Source organism: Hyla sarda, chromosome 3 (genome assembly GCF_029499605.1).
Source record: "Hyla sarda isolate aHylSar1 chromosome 3, aHylSar1.hap1, whole genome shotgun sequence".
Lineage (NCBI taxonomy): Eukaryota > Metazoa > Chordata > Amphibia > Anura > Hylidae > Hyla > Hyla sarda.
In genome coordinates, this window is record NC_079191.1 from 390,693,024 (window position 1) to 390,717,857 (window position 24,834).

Genomic DNA, 24,834 nt, shown 5'->3' on the forward strand with positions numbered 1-24,834 from the left:
GGACACATACACTACAAATACCACAACATGTGATCACAGGGGATATATACACTACAAATACCACAATATATGATCACAGGGGATATATACACTACAAATACCACAATATATGATCACAGGGGATATATACACTACAAGTACCACAATATATGATCACAGGGGACACATACACTACAAATACCACAATATATGATCACAGGGGACACATACACTACAAATACCACAATATATGATCACAGGGGATACGTACACTACAAATACCACAATATATGATCACAGGGGACACATACACTACAAATACCACAATATATGATCACAGGGGACACATACACTACAAATACCACAACATGTGATCACAGGGGATATATACACTACAAATACCACAATATATGATCACAGGGGACACATACACTACAAATACCACAATATATGATCACAGGGGATACGTACACTACAAATACCACAATATATGATCACAGGGGACACATACACTACAAATACCACAATATATGATCACAGGGGACACATACACTACAAATACCACAACATGTGATCACAGGGGATATATACACTACAAATACCACAATATATGATCACAGGGGATATATACACTACAAATACCACAATATATGATCACAGGGGATATATACACTACAAGTACCACAATATATGATCACAGGGGACACATACACTACAAATACCACAATATATGATCACAGGGGACACATACACTACAAATACCACAACATGTGATCACAGGGGATATATACACTACAAATACCACAATATATGATCACAGGGGATATATACACTACAAATACCACAATATATGATCACAGGGGATATATACACTACAAATACCACAATATATGATCACAGGGGATATATACACTACAAATACCACAATATGTGATCACAGGGGACACATACACTACAAATACCACAACATGTGATCAGAGGGGATATATACACTACAAATACCACAATATATGATCACAGGGGATATATACACTACAAATACCACAATATATGATCACAGGGGATACATACACTACAAATACCACAATATATGATCACAGGGGATATATACACTACAAATACCACAATATATGATCACAGGGGACACATACACTACAAATACCACAATATATGATCACAGGGGATACAAACACTACAAATACCACAACATGTGATCACAGGGGATACATACACTACAAATACCACAACATGTGATCACAGGGGATACATACACTACAAATACCACAATATGTAATCACAGGGGACACATACACTACAAATACCACAAAAGGTGATCACAGGAGATACATACACTACAAATACCACAATATCTGATCACAGGGGATACATACACTACAAATACCACAATATGTGATCACAGGGGATACATACACTACAAATACCACAATATGTAATCACAGGGGACACATACACTACAAATACCACAAAAGGTGATCACAGGAGATACATACACTACAAATACCACAATATCTGATCACAGGGGATACATACACTACAAATACCACAATATGTGATCACAGGGAACACATACACTACAAATACCACAACATGTGATCACAGGAGATACATACACTACAAATACCACAATATGTGATCACAGGGGATACATACACTACAAATACCACAACATGTGATCACAGGAGATACATACACTACAAATACCACAACATGTGATCACAGGGAACACATACACTACAAATACCACAATATATGATCACAGGGGACACATACACTACAAATACCACAATATATGATCACAGGGGATACATACACTACAAATACCACAACATGTGATCACAGGGGATACATACACTACAAATACCACAATATGTGATCACAGGGGATACATATATTTGTGGTATTTGTAGTGTATGTGTTCCCTGTGATCACATGTTGTGGTATTTGTAGTGTATGTATCTCCTGTGATCACATGTTGTGGTATTTGTAGTGTATGTATCCCCTGTGATCACATATTGTGGTATTTGTAGTGTATGTATCTCCTGTGATCACATGTTGTGGTATTTGTAGTGTATGTGTTCCCTGTGATCACATATTGTGGTATTTGTAGTGTATGTATCCCCTGTGATCAGATATTGTGGTATTTGTAGTGTATGTATCTCCTGTGATCACCTTTTGTGGTATTTGTAGTGTATGTGTCCCCTGTGATTACATATTGTGGTATTTGTAGTGTATGTGATCACAGGAGATACATACACTACAAATACCACAACATGTGATCACAGGGAACACATACACTACAAATACCACAACATATGATCACAGGGGACACATACACTACAAATACCACAATATATGATCACAGGGGATACAAACACTACAAATACCACAACATGTGATCACAGGGGATACATACACTACAAATACCACAATATGTGATCACAGGGGACACATACACTACAAATACCACAATATATGATCACAGGGGACACATACACTACAAATACCACAATATGTGATCACAGGGAACACATACACTACAAATACCACAACATGTGATCACAGGGGACACATACACTACAAATACCACAATATGTGATCACAGGGGATACATACACTACAAGTACCACAATATGTGATCACAGGGGACACCACATGCATATAAATATGAGAACACAGGCCTACCAATGAGGGGACTATATCCCACAATCCACAAGAACTGTGAATTTATGGAACAGTCTACCTCAGGAATTGGTCACAGCAGAAACAGTTAAAAGCTTTAAAACAGGGTTAGATACATTCCTAGAACAAAATAACATTAATGCTTATGCAGAAATATAATCACACAATCCATTCAACCCACTTTACCCCTTCCTTTTGTCTTTTTTGATCATACTAACTATGTAACTATGCAAGTATGTAATCCCTCCACATTATTTTCCTTTAGCAGGTATATAGCACATCTCGTGCTACTGGTAGAACTGGTAGATGCTGCCATATAAAGTTACATCTCCTTCTATACCTCAGACACAGAAGACCCTGAGGCCCATAGATCAATGGCTTCTTCACTATAATATGGTGCAAGTATGTTATCAGATCCGGAGCTTTAATCCCATTCATCCAGATATATAGTAAATATATCATCCTATGAGCAATTCATTCTGTGGTATACTGCCCAAGCTATGTATTCCCATATATATATATATATATATATATATATATATATATTTATGCAGCAGGAATTTCTGTAACTGAAAAACTGTTCCATACATGTGAATGGGGTTGTTCCTGTAGCACGTGCATGGAATTTTTACAGCCCCCGTAAGCTATATGGAATAGAAATTTCTGAAACAGATTTAAAACGTGACTATACCCTCAGGTCGGTTTCCCAAAAGTCTCCTACAAGAGCGCGTGTAAAATGGGCCTTAGAGCAAATTCACACAGGACAGCTTTATTTTTTAATTATTTCAGCAGATTTTGATTTACCGTAAATTTGCCCCCTTAAAATGCTGGAAAAGTTTTTTTGTTCTTTTTTCTTAAATAAATAAAAAAAAATTAAAAAGTCAATGATTTTGAATTGATTTTATTGTACTTATTTATTTATTATTTGATTTTATTTCTTGTATTTTTTTTAAGTCAACAGAGAAATTTGCAACAAATCTGCGCTGAATCAGCCAAAAAATGTATATATTGTGGATTTGGAAATTTATGTAGCACATGGTCAAAACTTCTCTGCAAATCCAGGGATTTTTATGACTTTTTGCTGCATTGAAATTTACCATTTTCAATGCATTTTTGCGCCAGGTTTTACCTAACGTCGGGTAAAAGCGTCATAAAAACGTCATGCGACTCCAATGCAATGTTGCCAGTGATCGTACGTAAAAGCAAAAATCACCGAAAGCCCCGGATCTGAAAACAGCAGTAAAATAAGTGACATTCTCAGCATAGTAACGAGTCTGAGACAAATAACTGCAGGCAGTGAAGGCCAGAAACAAAGCCCAAGTATTTGGTGTTTTTCTCAAGATCTTGGCATTCGTGCTTCACCAGGACGACTGCTTGAATCCCAATCTGCACGCCGAGTATCCCATCGGTAAACCAGCCACGCATATAATGGCGCGGAGACCAGACGGGCGCCGAATGTGCAAAAATCTGTGTTAGGCCAGATTTACACTAGATTTTTGTGCTTTAAAGGGGTAGTCCAGTGGTGAAAAACTTATCCCCTATCCTAAGGATAGGGGATAAGTTTGAGATCGCGGGGGGTCCGACCGCTGGGGCCCCCTGCGATCTCTCTGTACGGGGGCCCGGCTCTCCGCCGAGATAGCGGGTGTCGACCCCCGCACGAGGCGGCGGCCGACACGCCCCCTCAATACATCTCTATGGCAGAGCCGGAGATTGCCGAAGGCAGCGCTTCGACTCTGCTATAGAGTTGTATTGAGGGGGCGTGTCGGCCGCCGCCTCGTGCGGAGGTCGACACGCCCCCTTCCCGCGGGCTGTCGGGGCTCCGTTCAGGAGATCGCAGGGGGCCCCAGCGGTCGGACCCCCCGTGATCTGCAACTTATCCCCTATCCTTAGGATAGGGGATAAGTTGCTCACCACCGAGTCACCACTGGACTACTCCTTTACAATAAAAATCAAATAAAAAACACGATGGAAAAAAAAAAGCACCAGAAAAACTGCCATTGCATTTTCCTGCATTTTTGTGTTTTTTTTTTTTCCTATACCATGCATCCACCCCTTTTTTTTTTTAACTGTTTAGTTAAAGTTGAAAAAAATGCAAATGCAAACCCCACCTGACGTTTTTAAAAGCGTTTTTTTATTTATTTATTTTTTCCCTGTCTCTTGAAGACTTTTATTGGAGAAAACTGGCAAGATTTCAGTGAAAAATTCAGGAAAACTCCAAAAAAAGAATGAAAAAAAAAAAGAGAAAAATGACAAGTGGGTATTGCTGCGTTTCCCCCCCCCCCCCCCGCAAAAAGTCAATACCTAACAAGTGTTAGAGCAATGTTTTCCAAACAGTGTGCCTCCAGCTGTTGCAAAACTACAACTCCCAGCATGAAAAAAAAATAAAAAATACGATGGAAAAAAAAGGCGCCAGAAAAACTGCCATTGCATTTTCCTGCATTTTTGTGTTTTGTTTCTATTTTTTCCTATACCATGTGTCCATCCCTTTTTTTTTTAACTGTTTAGTAAAAGTAGAAAAAACGCAAATACAAACCCCACCTGACGTTTTTAATGGTGTTTTTTTTTCTTTTTTTCCCTGTCTCTTGTAGACTTTTATAGGAGAAAACTGGTAAGATTTCAATGAAAAATTCAGGAAAACTCCAAAAAAGAATGAAAAAAAAAATAAAAAAAAATGAGAAAAACGACAAGTGGGTATTGCATTTCGCAACTCCCTATTGACTTGCAGCTAACATCTGGCCGCTGCGTTTTTTCCCTGCAAAAAGTCAAAACCTAACAAGTGTTAGAGCAATGTTTTCAAAACAGTGTGCCTTCAGCTGTTGCAAAACTACAACTCCCAGCATTCCTGGACAGCCTTCGGCTGTCCAGGAATGCTGGGAGTTGTAGTTTTGCAACAGCTGGAGACACACTGTTTGGAAAACCCTGTGTTTGAGGCTAGAGGGGATTCTTGTGCACTGTACACTGAAAGGTCACGATGAATAAAATGCGTCAGACACCTGCTCTGACCTGCCACTGACTCCCGCATTTTTAGAAATAAAAAGGACCAACACAGTGATATGACTGCAACGTGTGAACAGACATGTAGAATCGTAACAATTTTCAATCATGATTTCACGGTTTTGAACAATACACGGAAGATCTACAGCGGGAGCCTTGTAATGCAGTAGGGAAGCAGTTCAGAAACGCGCCAATGGTGTCTGTGTGTGAACCAGGCCTTAGACAGGGACTAAAGGTGAAACTGAGATTTGTGTATAATACAATACTAATTGGAGATTAACATTGTATGTCATTCATTATATGCTGCATAGAAAGAGAGATAGAGATAGATAGATAGAATGCTAGAGAATGCTGGCGTGAGGCCGGCGAAACGTCGCTTTTGTACCACATGGAATAAAGCACTTTGCACTACATTTCGGTGTGCTGCATATTACTACTATTATTATCAAGGAACCAGAGGACCGTGGCTCCAGCATGTGTGCACCCTGCCTACAGACCTTCATCTTTCTTGATGTGCTGCTTATTTTTGGATTTTATTTTAGATAGATAGATAGATAGATAGATATGAGATAGATATTAGATAGATATGAGATAGATAGATATGAGATAGATAGATAGATAGATAGATATGAGATAGATATTAGATAGATATGAGATAGATAGATATATATGAGATAGATAGATATGAGATAGATATTAGATAGATATGAGATAGATAGATAGATATGAGATAGATAGAAGATAGATAGATAGATAGATAGATAGATAGATAGATATGAGATAGATAGATATGAGATAGATAGATAGAAGATAGATAGATAGATAGATAGATAGATAGAAGATAGATAGATAGATAGATAGATGGAAAATGAATGAAAATTATTATTTTTGATGAATTGAAATGTTGCTGCTGGAACACGGATTAAATAAATAAAATTTTTTCACCCTTTTACCAATTTTGGAGTGCTGCGTAGCTGTTTTTGTTTATCTATGGAAATCTTGATCAGATTTGGGACGCTGGCACCCGCCAAATATTTACAAGTAGTTCTGCTTCATACTTTGTTTTTATAAAGAGATAGATAGATAGATAGATAGATAGATAGATAGATAGATAATCATAGATAAATAGATATGGGATAGATAGATAGAAATGAGATAGATAGATATGAGATAGATATGAGATAGATAGATATGAGATAGATATGATAGATAGATAGATATGAGATAGATTAGATAGATATGAGATAGATAGATAGATAGATAGATATGAGATAGATAGATATGAGATAGATTAGATATGAGATAGATAGATATGAGATAGATAGATATGAGATAGATAGATATGAGATAGATAGATATGAGATAGATAGATAGATATGACAGATAGATAGATATGAGATAGATTAGATAGATATGAGATATATTAGATAGATATGAGATATATTAGATAGATATGAGATATATAGATAGATAGATAGATATGAGATATATTAGATAGATATGAGATAGATAGATGATAAATAGATAGATATGGGATAGATAGATGATAGACAGATAGATAGATAGATAGATATGAGATAGATAGATATGAGATAGATGGATAGATAGATAGATATGAGATAGATAGATATGAGATAGATAGATATGAGATAGATAGATATGAGATAGATAGATAGATATATGAGATAGATAGATAGATAGGAGATAGATAGGAGATAGATACATATATAATGAGCCACATAATAGATATGAAATAGTTCATAGATTAATAGATATATAATAGATCAATGAAAACATAGATAGATAGCTAGATATTATATAGATAAATAGATAAATGAATAAACAGATAGGTAATAGATACATAGTAGACATATAGATACATAGATGACATTGTGGCTGTATACACAACCTGTCACATATATACATTGTAGCCCAGCTGTATTCCTCAGGCTCCGGTGGTCACAGCTGAGGTGTCGGTGCTCTGTGCAGGCGATCCGTAGGGTGACAGCCGGACCCACCCCCTGCACCAGACCCGACACCCCGTCCTGTTCTCCCCCCAGTAGCCCCTTACCATCGTCTCCCTTTCGACCAGGGACCCCGCCATCTTGCAGAGCAGTGTGGAGTGGCGCAGGCTGCGGAGGACAGGATCAGCTGGAGCCCGGTGGCAGGAGGAGGAGGGCGGCAGGAGGGCAGACTGAGCCTGGCTCAGCTCGGGATCACACACAAGGAAGGAGCCGGGGCTGACCTGGCAGACTGGAAAAGCTGAGGAGAGGAGGCGGTGGTGGCGGAGGAGGAGCTGTGCGGGGCACAAGTGGCGGCTGCTGTGTGGAGCTATGAGGAGGCGATGTGTGCGGGCTGGGCATGTGAGGAGGGCCCCGGGGGATGGATGAGGGCATCCCCGCTACCTGTACATCACTGCCCTGGCATCAACCAAAACTGCAGGATGGGTATGGAAGGGGGCACTGCCTGGCCTGAACCAGCACCACATTAGGCTCTACCAGGCCTGTGCCATACTCCAACCCCCATCACATCTGACCGCACAACACTGCCAACCATAGTGCCCCACAGCCAACCATAGTGCCCCACAGCCAACCATAGTGCCCCACAGCCATTCATAGTGCCCCACAGCCAACCATAGTGCCCCACAGCCAACCATAGTGCCCCACAGCCAACCATAGTGCCCCACAGCCAACCATAGTGCCCCACAGCCAACCATAGTGCCCACAGCCAACCATAGTGCCCCACAGCCAACCATAGTGCCCCACAGCCAACCATAGTGCCCCACAGCCAACCATAGTGCCCCACAGCCAACCATAGTGCCCCACAGCCAACCATAGTGCCCCACAGCCAACCATAGTGCCCACAGCCAACCATAGTGCCCCACAGCCAACCATAGTGCCCACAGCCAACCATAGTGCCCCACAGCCAACCATAGTGCCCACAGCCAACCATAGTGCCCCACAGCCAACCATAGTGCCCACAGCCAACCATAGTGCCCCACAGCCAACCATAGTGCCCACAGCCAACCATAGTGCCCCACAGCCAACCATAGTGCCCCACAGCCAACCATAGTGCCCACAGCCAACCATAGTGCCCCACAGCCAACCATAGTGCCCACAGCCAACCATAGTGCCCCACAGCCAACCATAGTGCCCCACAGCCAACCATAGTGCCCCACAGCCAACCATAGTGCCCCACAGCCAACCATAGTGCCCCACAGCCATTCATAGTGCCCCATAGCCAACCATAGTGCCCACAACCATTCATAGTGCCCACAGCCAACCATAGTGCCCCACAGCCAACCATAGTGACCTACAGCCAACCATAGTACCCCACAGCCAACCATAGTGCCCCACAGCCAACCATAGTGCCCCACAGCCAACCATAGTGCCCCACAGCCAACCATAGTGCCCCACAGCCAACCATAGTGCCCCACAGCCAACCATAGTGCCCACAGCCAACCATAGTGCCCCACAGCCAACCATAGTGCCCACAGCCAACCATAGTGCCCCACAGCCAACCATAGTGCCCCACAGCCAACCATAGTGCCCCACAGCCAACCATAGTGCCCCACAGCCAACCATAGTGCCCCACAGCCATTCATAGTGCCCCATAGCCAACCATAGTGCCCACAACCATTCATAGTGCCCACAGCCAACCATAGTGCCCCACAGCCAACCATAGTGACCTACAGCCAACCATAGTACCCCACAGCCAACCATAGTGCCCCACAGCCAACCATAGTGCCCCACAGCCAACCATAGTGCCCCACAGCCAACCATAGTGCCCCACAGCCAACCATAGTGCCCCACAGCCATTCATAGTGCCCCACAGCCAACCATAGTGCCCCACAGCCATTCATAGTGCCCACAGCCAACCATAGTGCCCCACAGCCATTCATAGTGCCCACAGCCAACCATAGTGCCCCACAGCCATTCATAGTGCCTACAGCCAACCATAGTGCCCCACAGCCATTCATCGTGCCCACAGCCAACCATAGTGCCCCACAGCCAACCATAGTGCCCCACAGCCAACCATATTGCCCCACAGCCAACCATAGTGCCCCACAGCCATTCATAGTGCCCCATAGCCAACCATAGTGCCCACAACCATTCATAGTGCCCACAGCCAACCATAGTGCCCCACTGCCAACCATAGTGCCCCACAGCCAACTATAGTGCCCCACAGCCAACCATAGTGCCCACAGCCAACCATAGTGCCCCACAGCCAACCATAGTGCCCCACAGCCAACCATAGTGCCCACAACCAACCATAGTGCCCCACAGCCAACCATAGTGCCCCCAGCCAACCATAGTGCCCCACAGCCAACCATAGTGCCCACAGCCAACCATAGTGCCCCACAGCCAACCATAGTGCCCCACAGCCATTCATAGTGCCCACAGCCAACCATAGTGCCCCACAGCCATTCATAGTGCCCACAGCCAACCATAGTGCCCCACAGCCATTCATAGTGCCCACAGCCAACCATAGTGCCCCACAGCCATTCATAGTGCCTACAGCCAACCATAGTGCCCCACAGCCATTCATCGTGCCCACAGCCAACCATAGTGCCCCACAGCCAACCATAGTGCCCCACAGCCAACCATATTGCCCCACAGCCAACCATAGTGCCCCACAGCCATTCGTAGTGCCCCATAGCCAACCATAGTGCCCACAACCATTCATAGTGCCCACAGCCAACCATAGTGCCCCACAGCCAACCATAGTGCCCCACAGCCAACCATAGTGCCCACAGCCAACCATAGTGCCCCACAGCCAACCATAGTGCCCCACAGCCAACCATAGTGCCCCACAGCCATTCATAGTGCCCACAGCCAACCATAGTGCCCCACAGCCAACCATAGTGCCCCACAGCCAACCATAGTGCCCCACAGCCAACCATAGTGCCCCACAGCCATTCATAGTGCCCACAGCCAACCATAGTGCCCCACAGCCAACCATAGTGCCCCACAGCCAACAATAGTGACCTACAGCCAACCATAGTGCCCCACAGCCAACCATAGTGCCCCACAGCCATTCATAGTGCCCACAGCCAACCATAGTGCCCCACAGCCAACCATAGTGACCTACAGCCAACCATAGTGCCCCACAGCCAACCATAGTGCCCCACAGCCAACCATAGTGCCCCACAGCCAACCATAGTGCCCCACAGCCATTCATAGTGCCCCATAGCCAACCATAGTGCCCACAACCATTCATAGTGCCCACAGCCAACCATAGTGCCCCACAGCCAACCATAGTGACCTACAGCCAACCATAGTGCCCCATAGCCAACCATAGTGCCCCACAGCCAACCATAGTGCCCCACAGCCAACCATAGTGCCCCATAGCCAACCATAGTGCCCCACAGCCAACCATAGTGCCCCACAGCCAACCATAGTGCCCCACAGCCATTCATAGTGCCCCATAGCCAACCATAGTGCCCACAACCATTCATAGTGCCCACAGCCAACCATAGTGCCCCACAGCCAACCATAGTGCCCCACAGCCAACAATAGTGACCTACAGCCAACCATAGTGCCCCACAGCCAACCATAGTGCCCCACAGCCATTCATAGTGCCCACAGCCAACCATAGTGCCCCACAGCCAACCATAGTGACCTACAGCCAACCATAGTGCCCCACAGCCAACCATAGTGCCCCACAGCCAACCATAGTGCCCCACAGCCAACCATAGTGCCCCACAGCCATTCATAGTGCCCCATAGCCAACCATAGTGCCCACAACCATTCATAGTGCCCACAGCCAACCATAGTGCCCCACAGCCAACCATAGTGACCTACAGCCAACCATAGTGCCCCACAGCCAACCATAGTGCCCCACAGCCAACCATAGTGCCCCACAGCCAACCATAGTGCCCCATAGCCAACCATAGTGCCCACATAGCCAACCATAGTGACCTACAGCCAACCATAGTGCCCCACAGCCAACCATAGTGCCCCACAGCCAACCATAGTGCCCCACAGCCAACCATAGTGCCCCACAGCCATTCATAGTGCCCCATAGCCAACCATAGTGCCCCACAGCCAACCATAGTGACCTACACCACAGTCAACCATAGTGCCCCACAGCCAACCATAGTGCCCCACAGCCAACCATAGTGCCCCACAGCCATTCATAGTGCCCACAGCCAACCATAGTGCCCCACAGCCATTCATAGTGCCCACAGCCAACCATAGTGCCCCACAGCCAACCATAGTGCCCCACAGCCATTCATAGTGCCTACAGCCAACCATAGTGCCCCACAGCCATTCATCGTGCCCACAGCCAACCATAGTGCCCCACAGCCAACCATAGTGCCCCACAGCCAACCATAGTACCCCACAGCCAACCATAGTGCCCCACAGCCATTCATAGTGCCCCATAGCCAACCATAGTGCCCACAACCATTCATAGTGCCCACAGCCAACCATAGTGCCCCACAGCCAACCATAGTGACCTACAGCCAACCATAGTGCCCCACAGCCAACCATAGTGCCCCACAGCCAACCATAGTGCCCCACAGCCAACCATAGTGCCCCACAGCCAACCATAGTGCCCCACAGCCATTCATAGTGCCCCATAGCCAACCATAGTGCCCACAACCATTCATAGTGCCCACAGCCAACCATAGTGCCCCACAGCCAACCATAGTGCCCCACAGCCATTCATAGTGCCCCATAGCCAACCATAGTGACCTACACCACAGTCAACCATAGTGCCCCACAGCCATTCATAGTGCCCACAGCCAACCATAGTGCCCCACAGCCAACCATAGTGACCTACACCACAGTCAACCATAGTGCCCCACAGCCAACCATAGTGCCCCACAGCCAACCATAGTGCCCCACAGCCAACCATAGTGCTCCACAGCCATTCATAGTGCCCACAGCCAACTATAGTGCCCCACAGCCATTCATAGTGCCCACAGCCAACCATAGTGCCCCACAGCCAACCATAGTGCCCCACAGCCATTCATAGTGCCTACAGCCAACCATAGTGCCCCACAGCCATTCATCGTGCCCACAGCCAACCATAGTGCCCCACAGCCATTCATAGTGCCCACAGCCAACCATAGTGCCCCACAGCCACCATAGTGCCCCACAGCCAACCATAGTGCCTCACAGCCAACCATAGTGCCCCACAGCCAACCATAGTTCCCCACAGCCAACCATAGTGCCCCACAGCCAACCATAGTGCCCACAGCCAACCATAGTGCCCCACAGCAAACCAGAGTGCCCCACAGCCAACCATAGTGCCCACAACCATTCATAGTGCCCACAGCCAACCATAGTGCCCCACAGCCAACCATAGTGCCCCACAGTCAACCATAGTGCCCCACTGCCAACCATAGTGCCCCACAGCCAACCATAGTGCCCCACAGCCAACCATAGTGACCTACACTACAGCCAACCATAGTGCCCACAGCTAACCATAGTGCCCCACAGCCAACCATAGTGACCTACACTACAGCCAACCATAGTGCCCCACAGCCAACCATAGTGACCTACACTACAGCCAACCATAGTGCCCCACAGCCAACCATAGTGCCCCACAGCCAACCATAGTGCCCACAGCCAACCATAGTGCCCCACAGCCAACCATAGTGCCCCACAGCCAACCATAGTGCCCCACAGCCAACCATAGTGCCCACAGCCAACCATAGTGCCCCACAGCCAACCATAGTGCCCCACAGCCAACCATAGTGTCCACAGCCAACCATAGTGCCCACAGCCAACCATAGTGCCCCACAGCCAACCATAGTGCCCCACAGCCAACCATAGTGCCCCACAGCCAACCATAGTGCCCTACACCACAGCCAACCATAGTGCCCTACACCACAGCCAACCATAGTGCCCCACAGTCAACCATAGTGCCCACAGCCAATCATAGTGCCCCACAGCCAACCATAGTGCCCCACACCACAGCCAACTATAATGCCCAATCACAATGACAGTGCCCCAACCATAATGCTCTCATACATACAGCCATTGTACCCCTGTAAAAGCATCAGCCATAGTGCCATGAGCTAAAATAAAGAAGCCCATCTCTTATATTTCCTTTTTGCATAGACAGAAAGTAAAGAATGTCGCTTCTCCAAACCACATAGACTAAGGCAATGAAAAAGCCCTGTCATCTCAGTCAGTGTGAAAGATTATGACAGTGATGGATGCTGTGACAAATTTATTAAAGAAGGTGCAGGAAGCCATAAGATATTCCAGTAAATTATCTAAGCTTTACGTTATATGTTGCCCCACATGTACTGATCAGATTATTTAATTTAGGGATAAATGATAGAAATAAAAGGATGAGATGTCATGTGTTACAAGTTCACACAAACATTTGTGTTTTCCTATCACTCTTCCAAGTTTTTGTTTAAAAGTAAAGTAAAAAAATAGGCAGATTTCTTCCTGTTGGAGCGGCCATTATGCTCTGGATTTATTGGGAGCTGTGCACTTTTAAGTACATTTTGCACAAATATTTCCAACCACTTTCTGTAATTAGATCTCCGGTACGTCCGCCCGTCATAAGCTGAAATAAAACCACGTTTGGCACAAGTGAGTGATAGTCTGCGAACAGCGGACAGAAGGAGCAAGGAAACAGCCGCATAGGCCCTAAGTTATAAGAAGTCTTGATAATATGAGGCACTAGCAGGACCCATTAGACCCATTAGACGCTGCACAACCGGGGAAAAACTTCCTAGAAAGTATTGAACGCTTTCTACATCTTCAAGGAGTCTTAAACTTTGTGATAAATTGGACTGATCTAATCTAATTGTCAGAAAAGATTTTCCCTTTGGCACTGGGTTCACATAATACACTTGTCACAGGCAGCTATTTTTTTCCAGTAAAACTGGGATTGAATCCAAAAGAGAAGCACAAAGTCTTCTTGTACTCTACTTTTCTGTATTAGATCATTTGGTACCCATGCTATGTTAAAGGGGTTATCCAGGATATATATATATATATATATATATATATATATATATAGTAAATTTGAGTAGCCATATTAGTTCAGTGATGTAGATGCAAATCATAAAATGTTGCAGTATCTTGTGATACCTTTTTTTTATTGGACTAACAGAATTTTGTAGAGAAGCTTTCGGGATTCCTCCCTTTATCAAGTCTAAAGCAAATCTAAGCTCACAAGCAGAAGACACAGGTTACATCTCACAAATATGCAGCCAAGCTACCAGGTACCATCGCATCTGCTCCAACCCTGATGACAGAGACCTGCACCTACAAACACTGTCCGAGAAATTCAAACAAAAAGGATACAAACCTGGGACAATCAATAGGAAAATACACTCAGCCCTTCAAACACCACGGGAACACCTGCTACAATACAGAGAGATACGACCATCACCACATGTACCACTGGTAGCCACATACAATCCGGCCCTTGAAGAAATACGAAAAATTATCAAGGACCTACAGCCGATATCGGCGGAAGATGAGATGCTAAAAGAAATCTTCCCTGAACCTCCCATCTTGGCCTTCAGACAACCACACAATTTAAAACAAAAGCTGTCAGCAGAAAATTACCTACAGAAAGAACAGACACAGAGAATAGGACCAAACCCTGCACCAAACCTCGCTGTAAACTCTGCCAACATATCTGCACCAAGATGGAAGCCACCCACATCAACAAGACATATAACATTAAGGGACTATACTCCTGCACATCCCCAAATGTGGTCTACATGATACAATGCACCAAGTGTGACATGGGATGCTATATTGGTGAAACCAGCCGGAAACTTAATGAAAGGATGAACCTACACAGACATTCCATCAACCACCATAAAGAAAATGACTACTGCACCCCAGCTGGACACCATTTTACCCAATCAGGGCACTCCATACATGACCTTACAATCACGATACTGAGAGGGAACTTCAAAAACACACAAGAGAAAAAAACATTTGAAGCCAAAATTATACTGTTTTTTGACTCGAAAAACAGGGGACTCAATGTGGATTTGAGCCTTTTATCTCATTATCAAAATTTCTTATAACCTGTACTATACTGGATTCTCTTATAACCTGTACTGTACTGTACTGTATTCTCTTTTACATCTCCCTTTGTCCTGCTTATTACCAGTCTCTCCCCTGCTGCCCCCTCCCTCCCCCTTTTTCTCATCCTTATCTACTTAGTCTATGTTCCTATAACAGGACAATTTATGGCCCATCTTAGTGTGAATTCTCCATATCTATTGTCTTAACCCCTGCATATTTGTGAGATGTAACCTGTGTCTTCTGCTTGTGAGCTTAGATTTGCTTTGGACTTGATAAAGGGAGGAATCCCGAAAGCTTCTCTTCAAAATTCTGTTAGTCCAATAAAAAAAAGGTATTACAAGATACTGCAACATTTTATAATTTGCATCTATCTATATATATATATATATATATATATATATATCAATCGACTGGCTCCAGAAAGTTAAACAGATTTGTAAATTAAGTAGATAGAGACTCGGCACCACCCTTGTTCACACTTAGGATAGGCAATAGCGCAACTGTGCTGTGTCTTTCCTTGCAACTGCTGGAGGGACTTCGGTGGTGCTCTACGTACAAACTAAGTCCATATAATAAATCTACAATCAAGAGCAGAGAAACGGAGCAACTCACCACACCGGACCAGATGATTTTTGCAAGTGGTACTTTATTCTTAAAGCTTCAACCATAGACGACAAGCAGGGAAGAGTGCACGGGAGACACGGGGGGGGGGGGGGGGGGGGGTATCCTCTCAGTGACGGGACCGTTTGGCGCCGAAGCGCTTCGTCAGACCGGGATAGTGAAACTATCCCGGTATGACGAAGCGCTCCGGCGCCAAATGGTCCGGTCACCGAGAGGATACCCCCCGTGTCTCCCGTGCACTCTTCCCTGCTTGTCGTCTATGGTTGACTTTAAGAATAAAGTACCACTTGCAAAAATCATCTGGTCCGGTGTGGTGAGTTGCTCCGTTTCTCTGCTCTTGATTGTAGATTTGTAAATTACTTCTATTAAAAAAATCTTAATCCTTTCAGTACTTATTTGCTGCTGAAGTTGAGTTGTTCTTTTCTGTCTAAGTGCTCTTTGATGACACCTGCCTCGGGAACTGTCCAGAGTAGAAGTAAATCCCCATTAGCAAACCTCTTCTACTCTGTGCAGTTCCCGAGACAAGCAGAGATGTCAGCAGAGAGCACTGTTGCCAGACAGAAATGAACAACTCAACTTCAGCAGCTGATAATTATTGGAAGGATTAAGATTTTTTTAATAGAAGTAATTTACAAATCTGTTTAACTTTCTGGAGCCAGTTGATATAAAAAAAAAGTTTTTTCCTGGAATACCCCCTTTAATGGGGTTTCTGCAGGTCTCCTATGCTTCACTAAGGGCAGCATTGGTTATGTAGGGTGGGACACTGCGGGTTATACAGTAGTTTTCTATAGATTGGTGTAGTATATCTGTATGAAAGGAGAAACGATTGTAGGTTAGATAAGAGAAAGCCTCTGATTCCTGCTTCCCCCAACCACACAGTGTGATTGACAGCTCTTTCTGCATTGTTTTATATACATCTTAGGCTATGTTAACATCTCAGAATTTCTGTGCAGAATACCGCTTGGAATTCTGCACGGAAATTCCGAATTCCTTGTTCGCAGAAAGAATGAACGTGTTCATTCTTTCTGCGGACTTTATAGCCGTCTATAAGGGTGCGTTCACACGCTATTACTAGCAGTGGGTTTTCCGCTGCAGGAATCCTGCTGCGAGTTACGCTACCATTGATTTAAATGGGTCCACAGACAGTCCGCAATAGTGTCAGATTTGCGGACTGTCCGCGGATCCAGTCAAAAGAATGGTAACTCGCAGCGGGTTTCCAATGGCGTAACTCGCAGTGGGTTTCCCGCAGCAGGAATCCCACTGCTAGTTACTAGCATGTGAACGCACCCTTAGACGGAGCATTCCCGTGCGGTCCTAGAGATGGCATATTGTGCCGACGCCCGCAGTCACCGGAATGTCCGCACTGAGATTTTCCATGTGGCCATTCCGTGGTGTGAACATAACCTTAGAGCTGTCAATCACTATGTAGGTGGGGAATCAGGACTCACGGTCTTACTCTTATCTCATTCTCTTTTTACACAAGAAAAGTGAATCGGATACTAAAATAACGATACATTTGGAACGTTCTCAGACCCTTTCACTTTTTTCCCATTTTGATATGTTGTGACCTAAAATGAAAGAAGAGATTAAAACCAATAATAAATCCCTCCCTGTGTGCAGATTGAAGAAACTTCCAGAAGATCAACCATCACTGCAGCCTCAACCAATCTGGGCTTAAAGGGGTACTCCGCTGCTCAGCGTTTGGGACAAACTGTTCCGAACGCTGGAGACGGTGCCGGGAGCTTGTGACGTCATAGCCCCGTCCCCTCATGATGCCCCGCCCCCTCAATGTAAGTCTATGGGAGGGGGCGTACGCCCCCTCCCATTGACTTGCAATGAGGGGGCGGGGCGTGATGTCATGAGGGGGCAGGGCAATGGCGTCACAAGCTGCCGGCTCCAGTGTTCGGAACAGTTTGTTCCTAACGCTGAGCAGCGGAGTACCCCTTTAATGGCAGAGTGGCAAGAAAGAAGCCTCTCTTCTGTAAGGAGACACATGAAAAATCTCCTGAAGTTTGCCAAAAAAAGCACCTGAAGGATTCTCAGACTGAGAAAAAAGATTCTCTGGTCTGCCCTGTATTCTAAGTGTCACTAGTGCTGGGCGGTATACCGGTTCATACCGAATACCGAAATTTTTGTGCTGCACAATATGAATTTTTCCCATACCGCAATGCCGGTTGGGCCCCTCTCCCTCGGGAATGAATGAATTATCAACCCAGCGCTGTTCTGCTTCTCACCCCCCAATTAATTATCAGCCCAGCGCTGCACTGTCCCCATCGGGATACTACTCCCGTCACCCGCAAGCGCTGCCCGCCTGGTCCTCCTGTTTGTTGCGGGCCGCCGGCGCTGACACTCTATACTGTACGGTCTGCCCGGGCTGCAAAAGATGAACAAAATAAACTTTAACTCACCTTCCCCTGTCGGTCCGGACCTGCTTCCTGGAGACGTGAACGTCGGAGAGCCGTCAGCCTATCACCGGCCGCAGCGATGTTCCGCCTCGTCCAGTGATTGGTTGAGCCCGCTGTCATGTAAGAAGCCAGCCGTGTAAATATCCTTGAGTGGCCCAGCCAGAGCCCGGACTTGGCTTTCCCTGACTGTCCTCATCCAACCTGACAGAGCTTGAGAGGAGCTACGGAGAAGAATAGCAGAAAATCCCCAAATCCAGATGTGTTCACCTTGTGGCCTCACCCCCAAGAAGACTGGAGGCTGTAATCTCTGCCAAAGAGGCTTCAACTAAGTCCTGAGGAAAGGGTCTGAATACATTTGTCACTGCTATATTTTAGTTGTTCCTTTTAATGAATTAGAAAAGATTTCTTACATTCTGTTTTCACATTCTCATTATGGGGTACTGAGTTCAGAACTCTTTAAATTGATACTATGGTGGAAAACATTTTTTTTTTTAAATCAACTCGTGTCAGAAAGTTAAACACATTTGTAAATTACTTCTATTTAAAAATCTTAATCCTTCCAGTACTTATCAGCTGCTGTATACCACACAGGAAGTTGTATAGTTCTTCTCTGCCTTACCACAGTGCTCTCTGCTGCCACCTCTGTCCATGTCAGGAACTGTCCAGAGCAGGATAGGTTTTCTATGGGAATTTTCCCCTGCTCTGGACAGTTCCTGACATGGACGGAGGTGGCAGCAGAGAGCACTGTGGTCAGACAGAAAGGAATTATGCAATTTCCTCTTGTGCATACTGGAAGGATTAAGATTTTTTTTAATAAAAGTAATTTACAAATCTGTCGCACTTTCTGGCACCAGTTGATTTAAAAAAAATAGTTTTCCACCGGAGTACAGCTTTAATTGTTTTTAGCACAAGGTTGCAACAACACAAAATGTGAAAAATGTGAAATGGTCTGAAGACTTTCCAAATCCACTGGACATATGAGGTTAAAAAGCTATCCTTTCTGTGACATAAAAAACTATAAATCACAAAGCTCAGTGTCTCATTCTTTATAACCTTGGCTGCCCGTAGATTGTGGAGGACTGCTGCTTAAACCTAAGGATACATTATCAGTGTAATATTCCACAACACCCACATTTGCACCCTAAAAACTGAAAATCCACAATGCACTGTAGTTGCCAGTAGGGGCTTGTCCTCATCTGTGTCCTGTCTTGTGATATGATGGTACTTGGTATATTTTTTTTCCTGACTTAAAACTATAGGAGACAATCGTAGACAGTCATTGTAGCTTCCTATAAGGTTGTCCTTCAGGTTTTCCACTGAAAATTTCAGTGTGGATTATGCAAGTGAAAAAAAAAGTGTAAATTTGTACCTGTAGGTTATACTGTGGATCAGTCTCATTCCACAGTAAAATACATAACACTAGTTAAACAGAAAGTTAACCAGATTGGTAAATTACTTCTATTAAAATTTTTAATCCTTCCAGTACTTATTAGCTGCTGTATACTACAGAGGAGGTGGAGTTGTTCTTTTCAGTCTGACCACAGTGCTCTCTGCTGACACCTCTGTCCATGTCAAGAACTGTCCAGAGAAGGAGCAAATTCCCATAGAAAACCATGTGCATGTCAGGAACTGCTTCGAGCAAAACAGATTTGCTATAAGGATTTGCTCCTACTCTGGATAGTTCCTGATAGGGACAGAGGTGTCAGCAGAGAGCACTGTGGTCAGACAAAAAAAAAATTCAAACAGAAAAGAACTTTCTCTGTAGTATACAGCAGCTGATAAGTACTGGAGGGATTAATATTTTTAAATAGAAGTAATTTACTAATCTATATCAATTGTAGAAAGAAATAGGCTGCACTCACTGGTCCTTTTTTATCAGTGCTTTATTCAGAAAGAGTGGGGGTACATATAGCGGGTGCTTTCAAAGGCTGTTTAACGGAAGGGGTGGACTGACCGGCCAGTCCGATTGGATGTCATCTGAGGACCCGGCGGGGTTAAGGGCCCGCCGCCGCTACTGAGGATCCTGGACACTCGTCCCAGATCCCCAGCATACAGCATTGCCTTCTCCGGTATGTGCAATACACGCACATACAGGAAAAGGTGTCCCCTCTGTTTGAGCCGCATATGCAGCTTACACAGAGGAGACGTGACCTCCGCCTCCACGCAGCACGCGGTACAGGCGCCGATGACGTCAAGGGGAAGAGGGTGGGAGGTTACTCTACCTATACCTATGTGGAAGAGGGGAGGTGGGTTTACTCTCCTTATACCTATGGGGAAGAGGGGGGGGTGGGTAACTCTGCCTATACCTATGGGGAAGAGGAGGGGGTATCTCTGCCCAGTGGCGTTGCGACCAGGGTGCGGGGGGTGCGGCCCGCACCGGGTGACACCATCCTGATGGGGTGACACCAGGTACGCCGCCTGTCCTCAGTTGCGCTGCCTGTCTCCGTACTAGCAGCACCCCCCCCCCCCGGCCCCCACTTGCGCTGTCTCTGTAATAGCATACCCTGTCCCTCACTTGTTGCGCCTCCGTACTAGCACCCCCCCCCCCGTCACCTGCACATTGAACCGGCCTGCGCCCCCATGTCTTCTGTTGCGCCGGTCCGACGTCCCTCCGCAGGGCCGGCGCAGGAGGACGTGACGTCACTCGCAGAGCGCCCGGAGAGAAGGAGCCCTGCGCTGGATGGGTGAGTGAGTGTGTGTGTCTCACTCTCTCTGTTTGTGTGTGACTGTGTGTGTGTGACTGTGTGTGTGTGTCTGTGAGTGTGTGTCTCTGTGTGTGTGTGTCTGTCGCTATCGCTGTCTGTGTGTGGCTCTCTGTCTGTGTGTGACTCTCTGTCTTTGTGTGACTGTGTGTGACACTGTGTGTGTGTCTCTCTCTGTGAGTGTGTGTCTCTCTGACTGTGTGTGTGTGTGTGTGTGTGTGTCTCTCTCTCTCTATCTGTGTGTGTGTCTCTGTGTTGTGTGTGTGTGTTTTTTTCTTTGTGGGGGGAGGGGGGGGGGTTGTTTGAACCAGCGATCTAATGTGGGGAGACTTTGACCTATTGTGAGGAACATGCAAGGGAACCTGCGGCCTAATGGGGGGAAACTACTACCAAATGTGGGAAATCTATGCTACCTAATGTAGGGAAACTGCTACCTAATGTTGGAAAACGTCTACCTAATGTGCGAAGGCTGCTACATAATGTGGGTAAACGGCTACCTGATGTAGGGAATCTGTGCTACCTAATGTGGGGAAACTGCTACCTAATGTGTGGAATCTATGCTACCTAATGTGTGGAATCTGTGCTACCTAATGTGGGGAATCTGTGCTACCTAATGTGGGGAAATTACTACCTAATGTGGGGTAACTGGTACCAAATGTTCGAAATCTATGCTACCTAATGTGGGGAAACTGCTACCTACCTGATGTGGGGGAACTGCTACCTACCTTAAGTGGGGGAACTGCTGCCTACCTAATGCTCCCCCCCTGGCAGTAGCACCCTCATCATCCACCAGCAAACCCCCCCAGCAGCAGCACCTCCATCAGCAGATCCTGATGGTGGATGATGGGGGTGCTCCTGCCAGGAGGATGATCCTGCCGATGGATGATGGGGGTGATACTGCCAGGGGGGATGGCCAGTAGCATCCTCATCATCCTCCAGAAACACCTCCCCAGTACTAGCACCCCAATCATCCATTAGCAACACCACCAGATTTATATTCAGAGGGTACAGTATGTGGCAGATTTATATTCAGAGGGTACCGTATGTGGCAGATTTATATTCAGAGTGTACAGTATGTGGTAGTATTATATTCAGAGGGTACAGTGTGTGGCAGTATTATATTCAGGGGTACAGTATGTGGCAGATTTATATTCAGAGTGTACAGTATGTGTTGGTATTATATTCAGAATGTACAGTGTGTGGTAGTATTATATTCAGTGGGTATGGTAGGTTTATAATCAAACAGTGCAGTGTATAGTAGTATTATATTTAGAGGATACTGTGTCTGGCAGGTTTATAATAATACTTGTTTTCATATAGAGGATGAGAATGCGCTGACATAGTGAGGAGACGTCTGGGCGTCACATTCTGCAGAGAGAAGTTTTAGCTGGACCAGGCGGTATGTACCATCTGAATTAGATAAGGAAAGACTATAGAGAAGACGTCACCTGTAGTCACTGATATCATTGTGTATTTTCCTCACTATAGAGAAGACGTCACCTGTAGTCACTGATATTATTGTGTATTCTCCTCACTATGTCCTATCAGAGCTGTAGTCGCTTGTCAGTTCTACAGTTATGATGAGTGAAACTACAACTCCCAGCATAACCTCACCACTGCATAAAGGGGTACTCTACTGGAAAAAAATTTTTTTAATCAACTGGTGCTACAAAGTTAAACAGATTTATAAATTACTTCTACTTAAAAATCTTAATCCTTCCAGTACTTATTAGTTGCTGTATAAGTGATTCACAGGAAGTTATTTTCTTTTTTAATTTATTTTCTGTCTGACCACAGTGCTCTGCGCTGACATCTCTGTCCATGTCAAGAACTGTCCATAGTAGGAGCAAATCCCCATTGCAAACCTATCCTGCTCTGGACAGTTCCTAACATGGACAGACAGAGCACTGTGGACAGACTGGAAAGAACTACACAACTTCCTGTGGAGAATACAACAGCTTATAAGTACTGTAAGAATTAAGATTTTAAATAGAAGTAATTTAAAAATCTGTTTAACTTTCTGGCACCAGTTGATATAAAAGAAAATTTTTCCAGTGGAGTACCCCTTTAAGTAATTCTGGGAGCTGTATATTTAAATGGTGAAAACTTCTTTAACACTTTCCCATTCTGTGGCAACTGGTATATCTGATTATTATACTGGAATTTCTCACAATGCGCTACACCAGTGGTGTCTGTCACAACAGGCTAAAAACTTACTGAGGGGGGGAAGGTATGGGGTGACACCATTTTCTACCACACCGGGTGACACCAACCCTAGCAACGCCACTGTCTCTGCCTATTACCATTGGAAAGGGGGGGGTGTAACTCTGCCTATACCAATGGGGAAGAGGGGGTGGTAACTCTGCCTATACCTATGGGGAAAGGGGGGGGGGGGTAACTCTGCCTATACCTATGTGGAAGAGGGGGGGGGGGGTAACTCTGCCTATACTAATGGGGAATGGGGGATAACTCTGCCTATACCTATGGAGAAAGGGGGGGGGGGTAACTCTGCCTATACTTATGGGGAAAAGGGGGTTTAACTCTGCCTATACCTATGGGGAATTGGGGGTTTAACTCTGCCAATACCTATGGGGAAAGGGGGGAGGGGGGGGGGGGGGACTCTGCTGCCTATACCTAAGGAGAAAGGGGGGTTAACTCTGTTCCTATACCTATTGGGAAGGGGGTTAGCTCTGCTGCCTATACCTATGGGGAAGGAGGGTTAAGTCTGCTGCCTATACCTATTGGGAAGGGTGGGGGGGGGTAACTCTGCCTATACCTATGGGGAAAGGGGGGGGGGTAACTCTGCCTATTACTATGGGGAAGAGGGGGGGGGGTTACTCTACCTATACCTATGGGAAAGAGTGGGGGGTTATCTCTGCCTATTACTATGGGGAAGAGGGGGGATTACTCTACCTATACCTATGGGGAAGAGGGTGGGGGGTATCTCTGCCTATTACTATGGGGAAGAGGGGGGGTAACTCTGCCTATACCAATAGGGAAGAGGGGGGGTAACTCTGCCTATACCTATGGGGAAGAGGGGTGGGGGGGTATCTCTGCCTATGCCTATGGGGAAGAGGGGTGGGGGGTAACTCTGCCTATACCTATGGGGAAAAGGGGGTTTAACTCTGCCTATACCAATGGGGAATTGATGGTTTAACTGTGCCTATACCTACAGGGAAAGGGGGGACTCTGCTGCCTATACCTAAGGAGAAAGGGGGGTTAACTCTGTTCCTATACCTATTGGGAAGGGAGGTTAGCTCTGCTGCCTATACCTATGGGGAAGGGGGGGGGGGTTAAGTCTGCTGCCTATACCTATTGGAAAGGCTGGGGCTATCTCTGTTGCCTATACCATTGGGGAAGGGGGGTTAACTCTGCTGCCTATACCTACAGGGAAGGGGAGGGGTTAACTCTGCT

At 45.7% G+C, this 24,834-nt stretch overlaps 1 protein-coding gene across 2 annotated transcripts in view; it reads right to left on the bottom strand.

The window, feature by feature from the left end:
- Positions 1-24,834, bottom strand: part of LGALSL (galectin like) — a 128,332-nt gene that overhangs the window by 50,271 nt on the left and 53,227 nt on the right. Inside the window, exon 1 of one of the 2 annotated variants that reach the window (XM_056567978.1) lies at positions 7,745-8,184. The exons of the other annotated variant lie outside the window; for it this stretch is intronic. Coding sequence (XP_056423953.1) covers positions 7,745-7,777 — 33 coding nt within the window. The 5' untranslated portion in view covers positions 7,778-8,184. Of the gene's footprint in view, positions 1-7,744; positions 8,185-24,834 lie in introns of those variants that run through there. 2 annotated transcript variants of the gene reach the window in all.